The 20,386-nt window shown below is 35.0% G+C and overlaps 1 protein-coding gene across 8 annotated transcripts in view; it reads left to right on the plus strand.

The window, feature by feature from the left end:
• SRSF11 (serine and arginine rich splicing factor 11) overlaps positions 1–20,386 on the plus strand; it is a 48,743-nt gene that overhangs the window by 22,298 nt on the left and 6,059 nt on the right. For 7 of the 8 annotated variants that reach the window (XM_068540100.1, XM_068540101.1, XM_068540095.1 and 4 more), the window contains exons 4-10: positions 3,370–3,479; positions 5,247–5,339; positions 6,142–6,191; positions 7,876–8,003; positions 9,710–9,791; positions 14,915–15,046; positions 17,423–17,512. In XM_068540100.1, coding sequence (XP_068396201.1) covers positions 3,370–3,479; positions 5,247–5,339; positions 6,142–6,191; positions 7,876–8,003; positions 9,710–9,791; positions 14,915–15,046; positions 17,423–17,512 — 685 coding nt within the window. Of the gene's footprint in view, positions 1–1,750; positions 3,076–3,369; positions 3,480–5,246; positions 5,340–6,141; positions 6,192–7,875; positions 8,004–9,709; positions 9,792–14,914; positions 15,047–17,422; positions 17,513–20,386 lie in introns of those variants that run through there. The other variant, XM_068540102.1, reaches the window with a different exon arrangement.

A 20,386-nucleotide genomic window follows, 5' to 3' on the forward strand; every position in this document is an offset into this window, starting at 1 on the left:
CCTTAGTGATTCCTCTTAGTGATTCTTCTCACTGATAACTTTAAAAAATATATCCCACATTGAAGTTCAGTATACCAAGGGTCGCAATGATTTTGGTTTTTATGAAAGTTCAAGATTTCCTATAGCTTAGGTGCCAAATGGGCACTGGGTGTTTTGTTTTTATGCCAGATTTTCTTGTTCATTCTTGCTATATTTTCTAGAATATCTCTAAATAATAAATTCTTCTCTCTGTTATTTGTGTGTGTGATTTTTGTAGTGGAGAAGGCAAATGCAAAACTCTTCCAGATGACTGAAAAACAGTGGGTCCTCTGCAGCTACAGGGGATTCTAGACATTAACTAAAGGCCAGCAAGCACTCAAGTCCCCCAGGTGTTTTCCTGGTGTAACCATTTGTTAACTACATTTTTCTCTCTTTTTACATTTTAGGCTGTTAAAGTAATTTGGCAGAAAAATAATGAGCAGGGTTTTTGGATCTAAAAAAGCCACTGTGACAAGACAGCACTCTATTAATTCCATTTTGTAAAATTTTCTAAGACATATATTAGTTTGTTCCCAATGTACTGCTACTTTATTTGCTTTTTGGTAACTATAAATTTGAGTCAAAGAAGTCACTGAAATATGTTAAAACTACTGGATTTTATTAACATATATGCTGACCGGGATATAAATGCTTTCCCCTTTCCTTAGTGAACTGGTCAGTGGAAGCAGAATCTTGATATTGTTAACTTTAGATACTATCTTAGATCTTTGAATACCGATGTGAACATTTACACCATTCCTTGTAAAAGTTGTGAAATGTCTAGTCCTTAAAACTTAGAAAAATTGCCTCTGTGGTTTTGTAAAGAAATTAAATTGCATTCATAGTTGGGTTAAGGCATGCTATATAATAACAGTAAATCTATGTCCGTGATATTAAAGTGTATGAGCCCAATTTTAAGGTTTTAAAATATATATATGCTGATAAACTTATGAGTTAGTATGTTTTGATTAAGCATTTTCTTTTATATCAGTGTGCCTGTTGTAGGATAAGACTTTTCACCAAGAGAAAATTTACAGAATTCAAATTTAGGATAAGTAAAATGTAGAACATAGCTTTTGGAACAAGGGTCAAATCATGTGAGTAATTTACAAAACATTAGTTAGCCTTTTAATTTAAAGAATTCTTATTGGCTAAGTATTATAGTTCCCAAGCCCTGAACATAATACAGTATATCATATAACTGGCTTTCATAAATATTTTTAGACCATAATAATTTTTCCGGATCTGTTTTGAAAGTGAAATATTTAGGGAGTACATATATAGAATTACAGAAATATTTAGTTCCAGAATCTATTAGTGTGTTACTGTAACTTTTGGTATGGTATGCTGTATTAATGTTACCTCCGCTAAATATCTGATGTACTCAATCCCTTTGTCACCATTCACCCTGGTTTTAGCTCTTACGCTTTGGTGTTGGTTCTTGGTCAGTGTTTTAGAACAATAGACACAAAGTCTACGGTAAGGAATAGTCTTAACTGGTAAAACTGAGATAGCTGGATTTGGAAGGAACTCTTAATAGTAATGGATTTGGGGATTATTTAGGTTCCTTGGTTAATGTTTGTTTCTTTTGTCTGTTTCTTTTTCTTTCGTTTCTACACATTCATGCAGTATTTCATGGTTCTATCAAAGCAGCAGTAAAAAAAAATACTCTTGACGCATGAAAATTAACTGGTGAGGGGCCTCATTGCTATTTTTAAATTGTAGTTTTATTTTTAAATAGTCTTTTTTTAATCAGAGGATCAGATGCATGACTTTTTTTTTTAATGGATGCAGATCTTCTATCAGGTGTCTCACAGTAAATTCAAGAGGATTTTAGTTTGCCAGAAATGTTGCAAATGCACTAATTTTAGTAAGATGTTGATACTTAATATTATCCTCTTGAGACATAATTTTGCATGCAAAATTATCCCATAATCTTTGTAGGTTTGTTAATAATGATGCATTAATGCCCTATATCTAAATGATCTTCTCCCCCCCTCCATAACTCTTGGTATCTAAATTGATGACAGCTCTGACACAAGCAAGATAACAGTGCTGTGTAGTATACATTTGTTTATATTATCGGCACTTCTCAGTTTAGGTGGAAGGAACCATTACCTTTATTTAACAGTGGTTTTTCTTTTTTGTTGTTGTGTTTTACAGTTCTTTTCCCTGGTTCAGCCTGAACTATATACCAGGCCCTGCTGAAAATACCACCCAACAGTTTTCTTCTGCAGCTTATCCAGTTTCTCTTAAGTGCCCTGTACATATTGTATGTTTTATGATGAGATGCAGTTTCTTAATATGTATTACAGAAATCCTACTGGTATTTGCAAATATGTAGTTTAATTGTATTATTGAACTCTCATTTTGGGGGCTTGGGCACATTAACAGATTAATCCATCTGTATAGGGCTTTTGCTGTTGGATAGAATTTAAATTGTCTACATAAATATTTGTCTTAGGGCCCTTAGATTTTATCTGAATACACAGATAAGGCTTTCAAAACAGACATACATGTTGTTTTTGGCTTTAGGAGTTTGGCTAAGTTAGCTTTTCAACTGACACTATGTAGCAGCATTTTTGGTATGGTTAGCATGGCACATGTTGGAACATAAAGCATTTTACTGTACAGGTAAGGAATGTGCCATGTTGTTTTACTTATTCTCTCTCTCTTTCTCTCTCACTCACTCACTCCCACACACACATCCTGTGTGTATTCAGAGACCTTCAGAAACATTCATATTCATTTTCATGAGTCAGCAAAAGCCCTACGCTTGATTCCAACAGAATATTTCCTTTACATACTTTTCTTCTCTTAATTTTTACAAAATTTGTATGGTAGGTGTAAAAGAAAATCATAGTAACTGTACCATATTATTAACCCCTAAATCAAACTTTTTTTGTCTTGTGTATCTTGATTTTTCTGTGTGCTTTATAGTGAAGCAGCCGACACGAGTCGTTGTTCATAAAACAGCTTTTGAAAGTTGAGAGCACACCCCTGGAGAACCGACTGTGCTTGCTTACGTTTGGTTCATGACTTAAAAATCGAGTACAGGTGATGAAATCTTGGCAGTGTTAACAAAAAAGTAGTGTGTATTGTGCTATTTTTTTTTTACCCTAGAAACTTAACCATTTGTAGAGAAAAAGGAAACAGATTTTCACACATTGAAGTTTCATTCTGACATAAAATTAATGATAAATAATCATAGAAATCAAGCTTTATATTTTAGCGAACATAAATACTTTCAACAAACTCAGGTGGTGTATCAGGGAGACATTTTCTGGGTGTTTTTGTGTGTTTTCTGTCTTGCAAAAGAGTGTGTTCTAATGCATGGATGTTTCTCTGCAGGAGTTATTCCTGATGAGACTAAGGCTTTGTCTCTGTTGGCACCAGCTAATGCAGTGGCAGGTCTTCTGCCTGGTGGTGGACTCCTGCCTACTCCTAACCCACTTACCCAGGTATTCGTTCTGTTGAATTCTTAAAGAATGGAAATATATTTGTGCTTTTTGAGTGCTGTTGTGATTCTGGTTCATATACTGTTATCACGTGGTCAGAGCATTGTAAAAGGCTGTAGTATTGTAATCATAAATATTAAAGCGGTAGTTTGTGTTTTAAGAACATTCTGAAAATTGTAAATATCTTTTATCGGTTTTGTCACTGGCTCTCAAAATAGCCCGTAAGTCAGGAGGCCTAAGATTTCTGTTGCACATGTTGTTTAAAATAGTATGTTCATTTGAACTACAAAAGAAAATTAAGGTGAAGTTCAGACTTTTTTTTTCTTTCTCCATGCGCTTTTATCTTGCTCTTGGGCTTTAAATTAAGTGGGTGGCTTAAAGTAAAGATGAATTCAAAGATCTGGGTAATTTGTAGATACCTTTGATGTATAAAATTGTGTAATAACTAAGCCATTTTTATAACAGTACAGTTGATCCTTGAACAACATGAGTTTGAACTGCTTGGTCCATTTATATAAGGATTTTTTTCTACTAATACATATTATAGTACTGCATGATCCAAGTATGTGGACCAGCAGATACGGAGGGCTCACTGTAAAGTTACAGGTGTATTTTCGACTGTATGAGGAGTCAGCACCCCTAGCCCCCATGTTGTTCAAGGATGAACTGTATTAACAGTGTTTTAACTCAGTAAATAGTTACATTGCAGGAAGTTTGGTAACTTATTTTTACTAAATAATAATGAAACTAGGAGAAATTTCAGCACAGTGCTTGTAGAGAAGGTCAACGGCCTCCAAAGTTATAAGATTTTGCATGGTTTGTGTGCATTAAACTGACTAATCAGAATTATGTCAGGCAGGAGACAGAACCATACCGTAATTCGAAGGAGAAAAGTTTTAGTATAAGGAATTACTAATTAGTAACAGGAGATTACTAAGGGAACTCTAATGAGTACCAGAATTGCAGGTATAGGAAGCAACCTCTACTTCTAAGCTAAGGAAGAAAACACAAGAAAGAAACACATGTAGGTGAGGGGGCACATCTTCCCCGTCAAGGCTAAGATTCAGACCTCCTTCAAAAAGGTAGATACAGTAGAAAGTTCTCTGGGGTACCATGGAACTTGCTAGGAAGCTGCCTAAGAGGTTGGCACTGAAACTCACTGAGGTGAAGGCCACTGAGTGTCCCATGTGGCACTGCCAGTAAGAATCAGAAAGGAGACATAAGAACTAGAAAGACTCCCTTCCACAGTCAGTGTCCTTCCAGCTCCCCCCAAAAATAAAGCTTAACATCGTGCCAGCTGTCAAAGGAGAAATGCTTATGAGGGTGCTGCCTTCACTATCACACAGTAGGACAACAAACAGTGGATTTGGAGCTAAGAAGCAGTAAATATTTATAAATGGCACAAGAATGTGTGAAAATCTTTGCATGTTTTCTAAATTCTGATTTTAAGGATAAATGTGCTGTGATGAGTGAAAAATGAGGCCATCATGTTATAGCAGGGGTAGGCAAACTATAGCTCTTGGGCCAGACCCCTGTTATCTGTTAATTTTTATTGGAACACAGTTATGGCCACTTATTTATGTATTGTCTCTGACTGTTTTTGATCTACAGTGGCATAGTTAAGTAGTTGCACCAGAGTCCGCACAGCCTACAGACTTCAACTAGTTATTATCTGGCCTTTAGAGGGAAAAAAAGTTGACGCACTCCCCCAACCCCCACAGTAAAGGAAACAAACAAGATTTTAAATAAATAAAATTTGAAATTTCACAGATTGGCGCAGTTCCATTGGCTGCTTTGGGAGCTCCTACTCTTGATCCTGCCCTTGCTGCACTTGGGCTTCCTGGAGCAAACTTGAACTCTCAGGTATAACTTAATACCCTTCAACTCTGAGCTCATTTTTGTAATTAAAAAATTTACTTCGTTAAATGTTAGTTTGCATTTCAAGAGCAGGAGATAACTGACTGTTGTATATTGTAGTAATTTTTTCTTATGTAAACTTGTTAATGAGAGATTTAAAAGGTCACTGCATTATTAGTCCCTTGCCCATCAAAGAATTTCTCATTTGTTAAAGTTCAAAGTAGACTAGTTTCACAGGAAGCCAACACCACATCAATATGTTACGAAGTCAAAATAAAGTCATGAAATGATAGGAATGTGTGTTCATAATTTATTCTCTTGTCATCTACTCATTTAGAAATTTTTGTTTTCCCTCATTGCGATTTGGCTGAACTTTTTTCTGAAGTCCTTACTTTATGGAATTCTTTTGATTATTATACTGACTAAGCACTTTGAGTTTTGTTTTACATGTTTCCTTAAAATGTTACTTTCCCTTAGAAAGTCTTAAAATAAGCAAGAGGTGATTATTCTATAAAATCTGGACTGTTCAGCTTCATAATCTTCGTAATTAACTTGATAAAGCAGCTTTGGGTATCCAGTACTACAGTCACTAATGTCACCAGTTTACTTTTTTAATGTTGCGACTAGAAAACTTAATATGACATATTTGGCTGGCATTATATTTCTATTGGTCATTGTTGTGCTTGGGATATGTTAGTTTCTATAGGTTTGCCAGATTGTTCTAGGACATTTCAACATAGTAAAAAAATTAAAATAGTAATCATTTATTGTTCTATGTGTTCTCATTGCTATTTTTTTGTTTTTCCAGTCTCTTGCTGCAGACCAGTTGCTGAAACTTATGAGTACTGTTGATCCCAAGTAAGGATTTTTTTCTTCTGTTTCCATTGGTGATAGAGATATAATAATATCTAGAGAACAGGTATTTTATTTTTGATAGCTAAAAGAAAGTTTTCTCAAGGCATGCAGTATGTAATCCTGTTTTCTAGAAACAAGGAGAAAAAATCCAGAGGTAAGCCCATCTATAAAGGGTTTTGTTTTGGAATAATTATTGGTCTTTGAAAATCATTGTAAATAGGTTAAACCAGGATGACAAGTAAAGAGCTAAGTGTTGTCTTTAGTTGATTCATTTAAAAAATTATACTACCTACTATAAGCTTGTGCCTTCATAGCATTTATACTCAGAAAGGGAGACACTGTTTAACTATAGTAAAGCATGTGCATCCAACTGGAGGAAGTACAGAGGTGCTATGGGAACTTATTGCAAGGAGGAGAACTTAGTTCAAAGATCAGAGAGGCTAAGCCCTAGGGCAGGAGTCCCCAACCCCCAGGCCGCGGCCCGTACCGGTCCACAGCAGCCTGTTAGGAACCGGGCTGCACAGCAGGAGGTGAGTGGCCGGCGAGCGAGTGAAGCTTCATCTGCTGCTCCCCATCACTCGCATTACGCCTGGACCATCCCCCCACCCCCACACCCCCCACACCCCCGTCCGTCCATGGAAAAATTGTCTTCCACAGAACTGGTCCCTGGGGCCAAGAAGGTTGGGGACCACTGCCCTAGGGGATGAATAAGAGGAAGACAGAAGTGAGGGAAACACTAGCCCAGAGTAAAGGAGTAATACATGTCACATAATAATAGTCAGCATCTTTTTAGGGGCTTTGGAAAGTTTTCTTCATGCTGTAACTTATATTTCCTACTTGATATATCACAAATTCATGAGATGTTTTCATTGGTAATTTCTTAGTATATTAAATCTGAACTTAATGCTTCTTCTTCTTAACTTGGTGAAAGTCACTGTCAGTAAGTGGGAGAGCATGTGGGGGAGGCAGGACAGACTCATTTGATTATAGTAGTTAGTGGCATTTTTTTCTTAAAAATTATCAGGTAAAATCCAAGTATCTACCTCCCTGCTTATAAAAATATCACTAATACAGTTTTTTAAAACTCCCTGTGTACTCATTCTTGTTTACATTTCCCACTCTACCCACAAATAACTACCAGCCTCAACTTGGTGTCTACAGTATTTTTTCACTTTTATAAACCCTTAAGGTGTATCTTTAGCCTTTCCATTCAGGAATTTCATAAGTAATTTTGGTGTGCCATTGGCTTTTGCCTAAGTTTCTCCCCATGTGCAAGCTTAAAAGTAATTCTCTTCCCCAGCAAAATTATGATGATGTAAAAGTTTTTAAATCATATTAAGGAAGGTTCTGTTAATCAAAAATCTTTAGCATCAGCATATTCCCATGTACTAACATTTCTCAAAATGTGCATAGAAAGTTCATGGATGTTCAGCAAAATTAAATAGATTTTTTTTTTCTTCCACATATCTCTGAGTCTTTTAAAATGCAGGTGCCATTGTAAGTATTCAAAAGCTTACTATACTATATATATATTACATATAATTTTATCAAAATTATTGTGGAGTTCCCCCCCCCCCACTTTTTTTCAAGGAGTATCTTACTAAAATGATGATAGGAACATGTGTTTATTTGAAATGCTGTTGTACATTTTTAAATATTTCACATACAATTCTTGGTTCTGTTCCAGGTTGAATCATGTAGCTGCTGGTCTTGTTTCACCAAGTCTGAAATCAGATACCTCTAGTAAAGAAATAGAGGAAGCCATGAAGAGAGTACGAGAAGCACAGTCCCTAATTTCTGCTGCTATAGAACCAGGTAAAATAGGTTTATGCAATTATGTTTGGAAATTTGTTGAATAATACTTCAGTCATTTTTTAAAATTTTATTTTCTGTGAAAAGATCATTTAGTGCAGTGATTCTCATTTGGGAGTAGGTGGGTGGTATGGGTAAGAGTTGTCACCCAGGCATATTTGGAAATATCTGGAGACACTTGGTTGTCATGCTGGTACCAACTGCATCCAGTAGGTAGAGGGCCAGGGATATACTAAACATCCTACAGTGTACAAGCACCTCCTACTCCCTAAACTAAAGAATTCTTCATTCTGAAACATTAGTGCCTAGGATTACCTAATGCTTCGTGTGATATTTTGGTTGTTTTTAATTTATGAGGTTTTTTTTTTTTGGTGGTTTTTAATCATTTATGTTTGCCTAAGTTGGGGTAGCCTAATTGATTTCAGTCTTTTATTTGACCAAGAAAACCTACTAAAGATCTTCTGTTTATGCCATTTGTTTAAAGCAAATATATTATTCTTTGCAGATTGTCTCTTTGAGATGAAATGAATGGTTGTCCCATTGTCTTCCTGTATATATTTGGATCTTTGGTCCTGAATTTTTTTTTTCCCATTAAAAACAATGTTTTCATTTTTTTCACTCTATTTCTTAATAAATGGGACGGTTTTTATTATATATAGTATTAGCCAAATAATTGTTATAAATTAATACCAGATGCTTTGTGTATTATCTCATTTAATTAACAAATTATTAAATAATTAGCCCAAGGTCACATGGCTGGACCTGTACGACTCCAAAGCCAGAATACCATTTCTGTTTTCAATGAAAACTCATAACTGAAATGACTAAAATTGGTTTCTTTATGAATTTCTTTTTGCCCCAAGATTTTTGTTAATTTATTAATAATGACATTCACAATAAATTGAATCCTATTAATGAAATGATCTAAATGTGTAAAAGAGGAACTCAGTCTCCCTTTGATAGTCCATATACGAAGAATGCAATGGCTGTATTTCTCTTTCATTATGTCCTAAGTTAAAGGAGTAAGTTAAGGAGTTTATGTGTTATTTTAAAACTAGGAAATGGTGATAGATCTTTCTAGCTCTGCTCCCTGCACTTACACAGTTGAAAATGAGTGAGGAAGAAGAAGGACAGACAGATTAAGAAAAGAGCTAGCTTAGTAAAATCCAGTTCTGTCCCAGCAGTATAGTGAAAAGAGTTAATAATGAGACACTGTTTATTTAGGAAAGGAGCATAGAGCTAAGTGATGAATGAAAGAAGGAACATTTTGCTGGACCAACAATTTTAAATGTTTATTTTATATTTTTATTATAAACGTATTTTTTAAACATATTTTACACTTAAGTACTGGTTGGGGAGATGTTATTAATACATAAACATGTAAAGATGAGAGTTTTAATCTGGGTGAATGGTAGCTATATTTGGGGAAGTAGAACCTAGGAATGGAAAAAGGGACTCATGATTTAGAAATCTCTAAAGGGTAAAGAATGAGAAAGGTAATTATTTTCATAGATGTTTTATGGATGGCACTTGACAGCCTCCTAAGTCTGGCAGATGAAATAGTCAAAGGAACCTTTAGCTGCCTGAATTTAAGAATTTTGTATTAAAGCTGAAAATTAAGGTAATAAATTCTAAGAATAACTCCTGAATGGGAATAATCTTCCTGCTTGATGATGTCTAAAGCCAGATTCTTTCTCTTTTAAATCCAGATAAGAAAGAAGAAAAACGAAGGCACTCGAGGTCAAGATCACGTTCTAGGAGGAGGAGGACTCCCTCATCTTCTAGGCACAGGTTATTAGATTGATTGCTTTTTGGTAGTAAGTTGTAGCTTAGACAAAGATAATTTCTCTGTATGTCACATCTGCTTATCTCTTAACCTAATTAGCTCCTGGTTAAAGTGGTTTTGGTAACTACTGCTATTAGCGGAGTATGAGAATTAGTGTTCACACATACATAAATGGAGAAAAGATATGGATGATTGATACTTTAAAACCCCCAAAAATCCAGGGTTAGGAGGAAGCCACTGGGATTTGAGCACTAAGATGAATTAGTACTATGGAAAGAACACTGGACTTGAAACTTTTAACTTGAATTCTAGTTCTGACTTTTCACCGGACTCCTGAGAGTTTGAACATGGAATGTTGTCATGCAGCTTGCAGATTACCATCTAAAGCTTGAATATTTGCAGATGACAACTTGTTATCCTTTTTTGAGATTGTTCTTTGTATTGGACAAACCACATGATAGTACCTATTATTCTTTATCCTACCTAGAGTAAGACTAGGCAATTTAAAAGGACCAGTGTATTTTCTTTTTCACATGACATTCCTGTGTAAGTTTGTAAGGGTCTCTTTAGCCCAGTGGCTCTCAAACTTGCTGGTATTAAGACCTCTATACTTGTAGAAAATTTGAGTACTCCGATGAGCTTTTGTTCATGTGGGTTACATCTATCAGTGTTGGCCGTAATAAAATTTGAAACCATCATCTGAAATAACAATAGTAAACCCATTTGTATTAACTTAGCTTTGAAACAAAACTTTTCCAGAAAAATTAAAAGAATGGCTTTGTTTTAAATCTTTGCAAATCTCTCTAACCTTTGGCTTACTGGAAGACATGTACAGGATTCTGCATTCAACTTATTGCAGTATATTTTGGTTAATATATGTAGAAAATCTTACACAAATATATAGTGAGAAGAGGGAAAAGTAGTTTTATAGTCTTTTCAGGTAATTGGGAATAGTATTCTTTGATAGAATACCAAAACTTAACAAGAGTACTTTCTTAAAAGATAGTAGTAATATGGAATCTGAAACCGTAATAGTGAACCTTTTATATTTTGCTACTTTAAAATCTATTGATCTCTCTTACACCTTGATGTATCTTTTTCTCAGGCATGCTTTTGTACAATTATGCATTGATGGTTTGGAAAATGATTGATTTATTGCATTATCCAAGTTTTCAAATGTTGACACATTTTGTTACACAAGATCAAAAAATGACCTGGTAATATCGCCACACATCTCATCGGTAAACCGTTTTAAAGTGTTAGGAAGCTGTCAAGTTCACAATGGTGTGTTCAAGTTTTCCAAAATTTAATTTTCTCTTGAAAGCTCAGATTTTATTGTTGGCAACAAATTTGTTTTCCTTGAAATGATAAACCTCACTCATTTTCCATGAAAGTGTTCTACCAAATACCCAGGTCTGAACAACCATGGTTTGTCACTTGTTCTTTCAGGTAAAGATGATGTTTCATGGCAAAAGCAATTAGGTGAGCTCACACTCAGTCACACAGGTGTCTTCCTTGACACAGTCATTGAACTATAAAGTATCAGAAGTGATTTATGCATACTACCCGTTTTGTTGCACAGAATATTGCTGAAGGGACTAGATTTAATATTACTAGTCAAAAATAATACTACTCTAATATTACTCAAGGGACTAGATTTAATAAAATTAATAGTTTTTACTGGCTTTATCAAAGACATCCTTAGTGAAAATGGCAGGGTTTTTTATTTCTTTCTTTCTTTTTACTGCAAGCGCATACTACAAATGCCAGTGAAGAACACAGTAGATAATAGGTTCAGTTGCCGCTACCTTGATTTGTAATAAGGAGATGCCAGCACTTGTACACCACCATTGCTTTTGCACCATTAGTGCAAATGTCACAGTGGAAAAGGCAAATAATATCTTGTTATTATTTTGGAAAAAAAAAAATTGACAGACCCCATAACATTGATAAGTCATTTCTTAGACTGTGTCTTAGTCCATTTGGCTGTTCTAACAGAATACCATAGACTGGGTGGCTTATAAACAATAGAAATTTACTTCTCACAGTGCTGGAAGCTGGGAAGTTCAAGATCAAGGTGTCAGCAAATTTGGTGTCTGGTGAGGACCTGCTTCCTCATTTATAGTTTGCTGTCTCTTCACTGTGTCCTCACATAGGGGAACGGACCAGGGGGTCTTCTGAGACTTCTTTCATATGGGCATTAATCCTATTCATGAAAGCTGCACCTTCATAACCTAGTCACCTCCCAAAGGCCGCTCCCTCATAATGTCATCACATTGGGTATTCGGTTTTGCATAAGAATTTTGGGAGGACACAAACATTCAGTCTGTAGCAGAATGTTACAGGGTGGTGTTGTCTGGTGTGTCTGTCACCCACTTTCCCCCAGCCCGTCTCATTCTTAAAGATGTTTTTCAAAAACCCAAATCTAAAACATGTCACAGCTCTATGAAACCTTCAGAAGCTCCTGATTGTCTTAAGAAGTTGACACATAAAACCTTAGAATGGTGTTCAAGGATCTTTACTATTCATCATGGTTTAATCTTTCCACACTTGTCAATTGCCACTCCAAAATAGCTAACCTCATTATTATATTTGTTATGGTGATCTGTGATTAGTGATCTTTGATGTTGTTACTATTGCAAAAAGATCACGGCTCACTGAAAGCTCAGGTGATGTTTAGCAATCTTTAGCAACATTTTTAATTAAATTACGTACCCTGTTTTAGACATAATGCTATTGCACACTTCACAGACTACAGTATAGTATAAACATAACTTTTATATGCACTAGGAAACCAAAAATTCATTGTGACTCACTTTATTGCGATACTCACTTTATTGCAGTGGTTTGGGAGCAAACTCAGTATCTCTGAGCTGTGCCTGTACTTAGAATCCTAACCTTCCAGGACAGGTGCTCTCATAGCTTAGTTTAACACTTAGAAAGACTTAAAAAGGAGAACCTATATCTTTTTCCTTTGTACATAACAGGGACATGCTAAGGCTTTCAAATACTAATTTTAATTATGACCAATGGGAAATAACAGTGAAACATTTATTTCCCTGAACAAAGTGCTTTTGAACACTTGTAGTAATGCCTCATAACAGAAAGATAAATATTTTGAGTTGTTGTAGTATTTTAAGCATCTTGGTATATAAAATGACCATTACGTTCAATAAGCTTTTTACGTATTCAGATACATAATATGATAATCTATATTTTTCTAATTTTTAAAAGCTTATGTAAACTGTGTTGAAGTGGCTCTGCAGTGCAATGCTGTTGAAAAACAACTTTCAGCACCTTATAATAAATTGATTGATGTAATACCTCTGCTTATTAGATTTTTTAAAACTATTTTATGTTATTAATCACTTTGTTTAGAAGGAAACCTACAAGAATGCACTTATGATTTTTTCCTACAACTATATTTTTTTCTATATACATTAGAGGTAGGATAAATGTGTAACAGTTTTGCTAAGATGATTGTTGACTTAAATTTTTGTTAAAGCTGGAATTCTCAAAAGATGAACACTACTTAATTCTAATAGCATCAATTTTGGTTTTCCAGAATTTTTTTAAATTCTTAATAAGAAAGTGATGGATCTGATATTTTATAGGGTCAATATTTCACTCAAAATATATTAGTAGTACCTTTTACTAGTCAGACACTGTAGTAAGTTGCTCAAGGGTACAGTGGTGAATAAGATAGACATATATACCCCTTGTCCTTATGGAGCTTAGAAAAAGGTAGGTAAGCATTACATGAAAATTTCCTAGGATATAGACATGTTATTGAGAGGGATTGCTTTAGTAGATAGTTTCAAATATGGTCAAAAATAAGAGATGAGCAAAACATAAAGTTACTGAATTTTGATGAGACACTACTACTGATGGGTTTTGAAACAGCTGTTCTAGAGAATGATGGCAATACTATGTTAGCACATCAGTAAGAGAAGAGGGAGTCAGTATATAATATATACGTCTACAGTAAGGCACTGAGCTGGGCTTTATAATTTCAACTATTCTGTGATGGAGGTGCTATTTTTCTTTGCTGAAGTAATACGCTCAAAGAGGTTAAATAATGAATGCTCTCAGTTAACTGGCTTATAAATGAGATTTGAACACACATCTTTTACATCACTAAAATGTCCATCCTTTGGCACTTTGAAAAAGTGAAAGCAAAAAGTTTAAATTGTATTTGAAGTTTTCCATGGAAAGAGGTTGAATGGTCCACTAGAAATTAAATGACCAAGTCAAAGCAAAGAACTGCAGTTTATTTTCAATGATTCTTAAAATAGAAAGGAATAAAATATAGGAAAGAGGATCAAAGAACATCAAAAGGTTAATTGCACTTAACCTTTCAGAGAAAGTATGGGGGGCGGGGTGGTATGCGGTAGGCACAGAGAGAAACATCTCTTACATGGCAGGAAGGAGATGATGATGTAATGTTGAGGACACATAAGAGTAGAAAAGGCAGTTTGTACGGAGTTGTACGTGTCTGTATCATGCCTGCATTGCTTGGATTTCTCTTAAACTGTAAATCGAAGAAGTGGAATATATTTCAGAGAACAATTGGAAATCATAGAAGGCAACGCACTGTATGGTTTCCATTTTTAAAATGGGAATAATAATGGTACATACTTTATTAGGTTTATTATGAGGGTAAATGAGTTAGTATTTGTAAAGCATGTAGTGGGCATAAATAAGTATTCGATAAGTAGTAAATGGGTTTAACTTGCAATAGTGAGGAATCAAATAAGGTGTACTTGCAAAAATGCTATGTAATTGCAAAATGATGCAAATGAGTCAGATATTTTTTGTTTTCCTTCATTCTCTAGCGGTATTTTTAAGTTTGGAGTTATAGTTTCAATGGGCAAAGTAGGATTGATTTGACAGGTTGAGCAAAAGATTAAAAGGTGAGGAATTCCAGGTGTTAAAAGGTATTTACTAATTTCTAGGATATCAAAGATGTTGTGTGGAGTAAATAAATAATGGCAGGAAGTTACCCTCACTTACTGATGGCTAGTCCACATGTCTGGCTCTTTTGTCTGATGCTTATATGAAATAGTCAGAAACAGAGCTAGTGTTTTTCCATTTACATACATGTGTTTGCCTCCTTTTACATTATAAGGCGGTCAAGAAGCAGATCAAGAAGGCGATCACATTCTAAGTCAAGGAGTAGACGACGATCCAAAAGTCCAAGAAGGAGAAGATCTCATTCCAGAGAGAGGGGTAGAAGGTCAAGGAGCACATCAAAAAACAGGTACAGTAAAAAAACTATTAACAAACACTGAGTGGGAAGACAAATTTTAGAGTTCCCAACACCCCCAAATACTGCTGCTTTAATGACAAAGAAGAGGTTATGATAGGAGATAGGACTATACTGAGGAAGAAACTGTTGGAGGAGGCTGACATTGTTTTCTTGTGCTCCTTCATAAACTTGAGATTTCTACTTACAGCTGAAGGCCTAGAGAAAATTTCTTTGTAGTAAAAATTCTTAGCTGTTTCTACTGCCTTTTTTCATTTCCTCTTTTCCATTCAACCATTACTAAGGATTTAGTGTTAACAGCCACGTCTCTTGGTATGCCAAAGAGTTTATGGCAGACAGTCATGCCTTTCTAATTCATCTTTATATACCTCATCGTGAGCATCTTTGTAAATATGAATTCAGTATTGCTATATTCCAGAGACTGAACCATACTTAACAGTCTTATCCCATGGTTTGGGGACCAGTAGAGAATTAAAGTGAGGATTCATTAAAAAACAGACATCCCCACCTTAACATTGTATTTCAACTTAAACATGCATTCAGTAATTTGTTTTTTCATATAGGGCCAAACTGTTTGAAATTAGGCCTGGTCTTGAGTAATACATACCAAATCACTTTCTTTTCATTTAAACCACCTTTAAAAGTGTTGAGAACTCTGTTACTTGGAAATACCTAGATTTTTTTCCCCCATTTTTTGTTGTCACACGATACAATTTCACAACACTTAATTTTTAACAAATGTCCTTTATCTCTTTCTAAAATATTTGCCTTAATTTTCTAGAAGCAGCCATATGTTTTATACTACTTTACCCATTCATGTATTTAATTATGTAATTAAAATAGTAAGGATCACAGGGAGGGGGCAACAAAATTTATTCTTGGTCAGCATATAACTCAAGTGGGGACAGAGGTTCTGGGATAGCTTTACTGAGTGTTCATCCTCTAACGAGGCTTCTACTCATGTTTTAGAGTTAGTCATCTCTTAATTCAGTCAGTCAAACAAACAAGCTTACTTGATGAAACATCTTTTATACAAAGCAATTAGGCATTCCTTCCCTCAAGGAACTTTCTTTATACTAAGAGAGAGATGAATGTAATTACAAAGGAAGGGCCATTGTTAGGGATGTTGGAAGAGATTTATTGAGAGGTGACTCTTGGGTGTTGACTTCTGATAGATTTGACTGGGCTCGGGGGCGTGGTTTCAGGTAGAGAATGTTTACAAAGTTAGCATGGATTCTTGAAATAGCAAGTGTTTTGGTATAGAAGGACCAGGAAATGAGGTCAGGAAAGTTAAGGAGACAGATCACCATAGAAGGCTTTGCTGTTCACACTAAGGAGTTTGCGGCTGATCCAGGAGGCAACAGGAATGAATTGAAAAGTGATGAGCAGGGAATTAATATTTTCAAGTTTGTACTTCGAAAGATTTCTGATGGGGGTATAGCATCAATTTGTGGAAAACATGAGTGGGGCCACTTACGGGACTATTAAAGTAATCTAGGAATTCGATGATAAAGACTTGAATGAATAGAGAGGATAACTGATGGAGCAGGATGAGCAAAGATGGGAGGGAATGAAATACAGAATATAGGGTGGCATTAGTTTAGAACAACTGAAGAGATACTTTAATCTCTAAAATTATAGAGTAGTTGAAAATAGGTGTGTGTTTATGAGTATAAGGATATAAGGGACATATATATATTATAAACGTGTATATATTTTACCTTTTGCCCTGAATCTTGGGACGAAAAACTGCTGTGGGGAATAAAAGTAATCTTAGAAGAATCTGTAAAAAGACCTTAGAGTGGAGGCCTGGTTGTAGTAGCAGTCCATGTTGATGTTTTTTTTCTAAAAGCATTGAATAGCCCAGAATATATAGCAGCAGGGAAAAAGTAAGAAGGTTGGCTTCATCCATGAAGAGGTTACATCGGGTGTGTGCTTTGAAAGAAAAACTTAAAATAGTGATGGGGTTTTGGCCTGTCAGTAGAGGATTTAGAGCCAGGGTCGGTTGGGAAACTGGTACTTAGCTGAGAGAAAAACAGAGTGTTGAAGAGCCTAGAGAAAATTATTTAAACTATTAGCATTTATCGCCACACATACTAAGAAACTGGCCACCATCCTTGTTTTCTTGCCACATAGTCTGCTTTGCTCTTGGAGAGAAGTATGTGGAATACCAGGAAAATAGGATTTTTAAAATTTGTTTACCACAAATATGCCACTTGAGTTACTATTTTTTTTAAGTTTGTATCAGAAAAACATAAAATTTAAGAATCAGATTAGATTTCACTGTACTTTTGTTTTTATTTGTAGTTTGATAGAAATATATATTAGTTGAATCTTCTAATACATTCATAAATTGTTTTCATTTATTAGAGACAAAAAGAAAGAAGACAAAGAAAAGAAACGTTCCAAAACACCACCAAAAAGTTACAGCACAGCCAGACGTTCCAGAAGTGCAAGCAGGTAGGGTGGCATTATGAATTCTTGGCATTTTTTTATGCTTTCATTTTTTTAAGCTTTGTTTGCAAGACTATCAATAGGCTGTGAACCTGAAATGTTTTCCAGTACATAGCTACATACTTCAGTGGTGAAGTTGTTTTAAAGGCAATTTGTGAAGAATAACCTAAAGTTCATTTTTCTTTTCACTTAATGTTTTATGGTGTAGAGTGTATTTAAAATAATGTGGAAATTCAGCAGAGGTCAGTTTTTAAGTTTGCTATATGCATTTCACATCATAATTTGAATTGTTTGTGTGGGTTTTTTTCCCCTAAACATCTAAGTTTTTTTTGTTTTTTTTGTTTTTAATTATTTATTTATTTTCATTTATTTATTTATGGCTGTGCTGGGTCTTCGTTTCTGTGCGAGGGCTTCCTCCAGTTGCGGCAGGTGGGGGCCACTCTTCATCGCGGCGCGCGGGCCTCTCACTATCGTGGCCTCTCCTGTTGCGGAGCACAGGCTCCAGACGCGCAGGCTCAGTAGTTGTGGCTCACGGGCCCAGCCGCTCCGCGGCATGCGGGATCCTCCCAGACCAGGGCTCGAACCCGTGTCCCCTGCATTGGCAGGCGGATTCTCAACCACTGCGCCACCAGGGAAGCCCAACATCTAAGTTTTAATGGCTAAAGTATACTGCATTATCACATTAAATTCATTTTATCATAGTAAGTTATATTTAAAATATCTACATGTTAATACTCAGAATAATTTTTTTCCCATACATAGTGGTTCATTGATAAAATAATTGGAGGCAATGCAAGTTCTGATTTGTGTCATTCTTAGAGTAGTAATTCTATCTTTAACCTGCTGTAGTGAAAATTCAGTGTTGCAAACTTTCTCAGAAAATACATTTTTCACACTTAACGTGGAATTCATATGATAGTAGTAAGGGCTGGCCATACTTAATTCCATTTTCTTCCAATCTTTAGTTTTTTGTTTTGTTTTTAACTTTTTATTTTATTTTAAAATTTTTATTGGAGTATAGTTGATTTACAATGTTGTGTTAGTTTCAGGTGTACAGCAGAGTGAATCAGTTATACATATACGCATATCCACTCTTTTTTTTTAGGTTCTTTCCCCATATAGGCCATTACAGAGTACTGACTAGAGTTCCCTGTGCTATACAGTAGGTTCTTATTACTTATCTGTTTTATACATAGTAGTGTGTATATGTCAGTCCCAGTAACATTTTCTTGACGTTGTTCATTTTCCATTAAGCAAAAGTAAAGGGTCATTGTACTTTTTTTAAACAGTAAGGAAATAATTCTTCAAATGTTAGGACTCCTAGCATCACTAAGAATCCTTAAATCGTTTACCACAGACACCAGGTGGGGCTTAGTTCTCTCAAAATTTAAAGCTGTTGAATTTCTCAGCAAATCATTTTCTTCCAGTCTTGTTTACACATTTTACTGCAGTGTTTGTTTTCTTAATCTTGATTAAATTCACTTAGGAGGTTCACATGATGTATAAATATTAACTCAAAATGGATAAAAAACTTAAAAGCCAAAACTAAAATCCTATTAGAAGAAAATATGTAAGTTAACTTTCATGACCTTGTGTTTGGCAGTGATTCCTTAGATATGACAAAAAGCATAAGCAACAAAAGAGAAATAGATAAGTTGGGGATAATGAAAACTAAAAACTTTTTATATTTCAAAGAACACTCAGAAGGTAAAGACAACTGTCAGAGTGCTAGAAAAATAATGTTTCCAATAATGGACTTGTATCTAGAATATATAAAAAACTGTTACAGCTCAATCTTAGAAAGAACGTAAACTTGTGCAGCTGCATTGGAAAACAGGTTGGCAATTCCTAAAGAAATTAAACAGAGAGAGTTTTTTGACACAGCAGTTTTGCTCCCAGTGATATGCCCAAGAGAAACAAAAACATGTCTGCACAAAAACTTGTACATGGATATTCTTGGCAACATTATTCAAAACCAGAAAGTCAACCCAGATATCCACTAACATGTGTAAACAAAGTTGTACATTCCATACAATAGATTATTATTCAGCAGTAAAAAGGAACCAAAGTACTGCTACATGCTACAATATGCATGAGCCTTGAAAACATGCCAGATGAAAGAAGCTAGACACAAAAGACCACATATTGTATGATTTCATTCATATGAAATGTCCAGAATGGATAAATCTATAACGACAAAGTAGGTTAGTGGTTGGAGTGTGATAGCTAAAGGATATGGGGTTTCTTTTCAAGGTGCTGAATATTTTCTTTAAAAAGATATATATAAATATATAAAAAAAGAAAGTTAAACCAGATATAAGTGCTCAAGGAAATGCCAGAGTAGGTCTGAGGTGGCAAAGGGGCATAAAAGATGGGATGTGCAATAGGTATTTTCTTACCTTAAAAACTGGAGGCATATTGTTTGCCTGTTTATTTAATGGATTTATTCATAAGTGCCTTATCCTATTTAATTATTGAATCATTCTTAAATTATGGCATATTCTGTACATTTTTATTGAATATCTATGGCATATTCTATATGTTTTTATTGTTTGCCACTGTACTACAGTCTATCATAGGGAACAGAATTACAATATAAAAAACATCTTTTCCATCTAAGGAATTTGGAATATTAGTTACACAAAGCAGTACAAGAAAGTGTAAGGTATACAACCCTGACAAACTTAAATATTTGATGAAGGGAAAGTTCTGTGTAATGCTTCCAGGACAGGGGTCACAGATGACTTGTAAGGTGGTTTTTGTTATTTAAAGCTTAATTTGGAAGCTGAAATGAAGACAACTGAAAATATAGGGCTTTATTTAGTTTTTTGATTATTTTGTTTGTGCCTAAATCATATAATGGTCATCTTCCAAGTCCTA

The sequence above is a fragment of the Eschrichtius robustus genome, chromosome 3 (assembly GCF_028021215.1).
Source record: "Eschrichtius robustus isolate mEscRob2 chromosome 3, mEscRob2.pri, whole genome shotgun sequence".
In the NCBI taxonomy this organism is placed as follows: Eukaryota; Metazoa; Chordata; class Mammalia; order Artiodactyla; family Eschrichtiidae; genus Eschrichtius; species Eschrichtius robustus.